The sequence below is a fragment of the Aethalodelphis obliquidens genome, unplaced genomic scaffold (assembly GCF_003676395.1).
Source record: "Aethalodelphis obliquidens isolate GAN/ISIS:26980383/991018 unplaced genomic scaffold, ASM367639v1 scaffold844, whole genome shotgun sequence".
Lineage (NCBI taxonomy): Eukaryota > Metazoa > Chordata > Mammalia > Artiodactyla > Delphinidae > Aethalodelphis > Aethalodelphis obliquidens.
Window position 1 is genome coordinate 1 of NW_020838755.1, and position 2364 is coordinate 2364.

The window sequence follows — 2364 nt, forward strand, 5'->3', positions numbered from 1 at the left end:
TTACAATGTTCTGTTAATGTCTGCTGTACAGCAAAGTGATTCAGTCATACATACAGACATTCTTTTTTTTATATTCTTTTCCATTACGGTTTTTCACCAGACAGTGATTATGGTCTCTGGGCTGTACAGTAGGACCTTGTTGTTTATCCATCCTATATATAACAGTTTGCCTCTGCTAACCCTAAACTCCCACTCCAACATATAATTTCTTAAAGTGGTCATTGCAAGCCATATCAACACAGAAATCCAATATATCACAACTTATAAATACAATCTGGTTCTGTTTAATTGATAAAAATACTTTTGCTTGCTTTGGCTTACTTTTCTAATTGATTATCCTCCTAGAGAAGACAGGCACCCTGGCTTCTATTCTGATTTTGTAGGCAGTACCTATTAGCTCACCTAGAGGTAGAAATTAGAGGAAAGGCCACATCCAAAACTACAGTTTGAGATTCAGTCTTTCCTAGAGAGTGATGGCAGAGTTCTTAGAAGAATGTGTAGAAGTGCGGGAGCATGAGATATGGTGTCATCCAAACAGAGCTGCAAGAAGACCATTCCTGCTGCTGAGGGAATGAGGAAGTGAAGGGTAGGAGACCAGAAAGGAAGCTTAAGAGTCACATAGGTGGAAATTTGAACTGAAAATGAAGTTATGAAAACGGAGGTAGGGAAGATGTGTCATCTTACTTTTTTGCAAGGGCTTAATAATCCATGGTATGCATGAAAACCAAAACATTAGTCCTACAGAAAATAGCTAAACGTTGATTCCTTTATAACAAGGGTAATATATCAAATGAGGCTTCACTTTCCAATGATGCTCACTTTTCTCCTTTGAGAGGGACGTTCTCCAATAAGAAGCACTAAAATGATCAATTTTATTTTAGACAAACCTAAATTCCCAAGGACAGAGACTGGTGCATAGCAGTTGAAGAGCTGCTAAGTTCTGTTCCTAGCTTAGCCCATCCACCGTGAGATTCACGGATGGGCGTTGGGGACCAGGAAGGCTCCTTAACTCTGCGACATGGTTGTGGTGAAAGCAGACTTGGACTAAGGGAACTTTAATTTCTCTCTATTTGTGTTCACTTACTTTTTCTTCTCTGTCTGCCACCCTAGCACTCCGGCACTTTCAGAATGAGAATCTATGAGAGAGATGACTTCAGAGGACAAATGTCAGAGATCACAGACGATTGTCTCTCTCTTCAGGACCGCTTCCACCTCAATGAGATCCACTCCCTCAATGTGCTGGAGGGCTCCTGGGTCCTTTACGAGCTGCCCAACTACAGGGGAAGGCAGTACCTCCTGAGGCCAGGGGAGTACAGGAGATATCTTGACTGGGGGGCGATGAATGCCAAGGCTGGTTCTCTAAGACGGGTGACAGATTTTTACTGAAGTATTTTCATTCTCCACTTTTCTCCTTTAGAATCTAATAAAAGATTTAGCTTGTGTTTCTGGCACTAACAGAGTCCTGCCTTTCTTTTAATCTATTAGGCCTTCAAAAGCAACAATGGCACTTGACCAGACATGATAACATATGCTTTCAAGATGGGGAACAACCTCTTATAAGGGGAAGTAAGTAGAGGATATTATTGCCAGCATTCTTTTAAAGGCTAGGCCATGTGGGCTCAAAGTTCAGTTCAACTGGGCTCAACCCATTTGTGGTTAATCTTACAAGTTACAATAATAAACAAGTTACATAAATAAACAGTTACAATAATAAACAAGTACTTATTGAAACACCTCAAGTTACCCCTCCAGGTTATCCCCACCATCTTCCCTATATAGTCCAAGTCTTAATTGATAAGGAAAGCAATTCTCATCTAGACTCTTACTTTAGCTCCATAAACAAACAAATAAATGAACCTGTCCTCTCACCTACTGCACTCCTTATCCTTCTAACAGCCTCCATCCCTTTTCTCCCATTTCCAATACCTCATACCTCCATGAGATTTTCCAATAGAATTCACTGTCTCTTTGCTGTATGTGCTTTGTACAAAATTTTCAGGATTTTTACGAAAAACCATATGCACATAGGAAAACTCTGCCTCCTATCATTTTTTTTTTTTTTCCTGGCCACGCTGTATGTGGGCCTTAGGTCCCCTTCAAGGGATTGAACCCACACCCCCTACAGTGGAAGCACGGAGTCTTAACGACTGGATGGCCAGGGAAGTCCCTGCCTCCCATCATTTTAATGGGAGTAAAGTACTGTGACCATACATGGAAAATAAGGGACTTTCCTGGTGGCGCAGTGGTTAAAAATCCTCCTGCCAATGCAGGGGATACAGGTTCAATCCCTGGGCTGAGAAGATCACACATGCCACGGAGCAACTAAGCCCGTGCACCATAACTACTGAGCCTGAGCTCTAGTGC

At 41.8% G+C, this 2364-nt stretch overlaps 1 protein-coding gene across 1 annotated transcript; it reads left to right on the top strand.

Moving 5' to 3' along the window:
- Positions 1–1110: 1110 nt before the first annotated feature.
- Positions 1111–1445, top strand: LOC113616907 (gamma-crystallin B-like; the record flags this gene model as incomplete). The annotated part of the gene is made up of 1 exon (XM_027100268.1): positions 1111–1445. A coding segment is annotated over one exon (276 nt), but the record flags the coding sequence as incomplete, so codon positions are not given.
- Between the last annotated feature and the right edge of the window lie 919 nt (positions 1446–2364).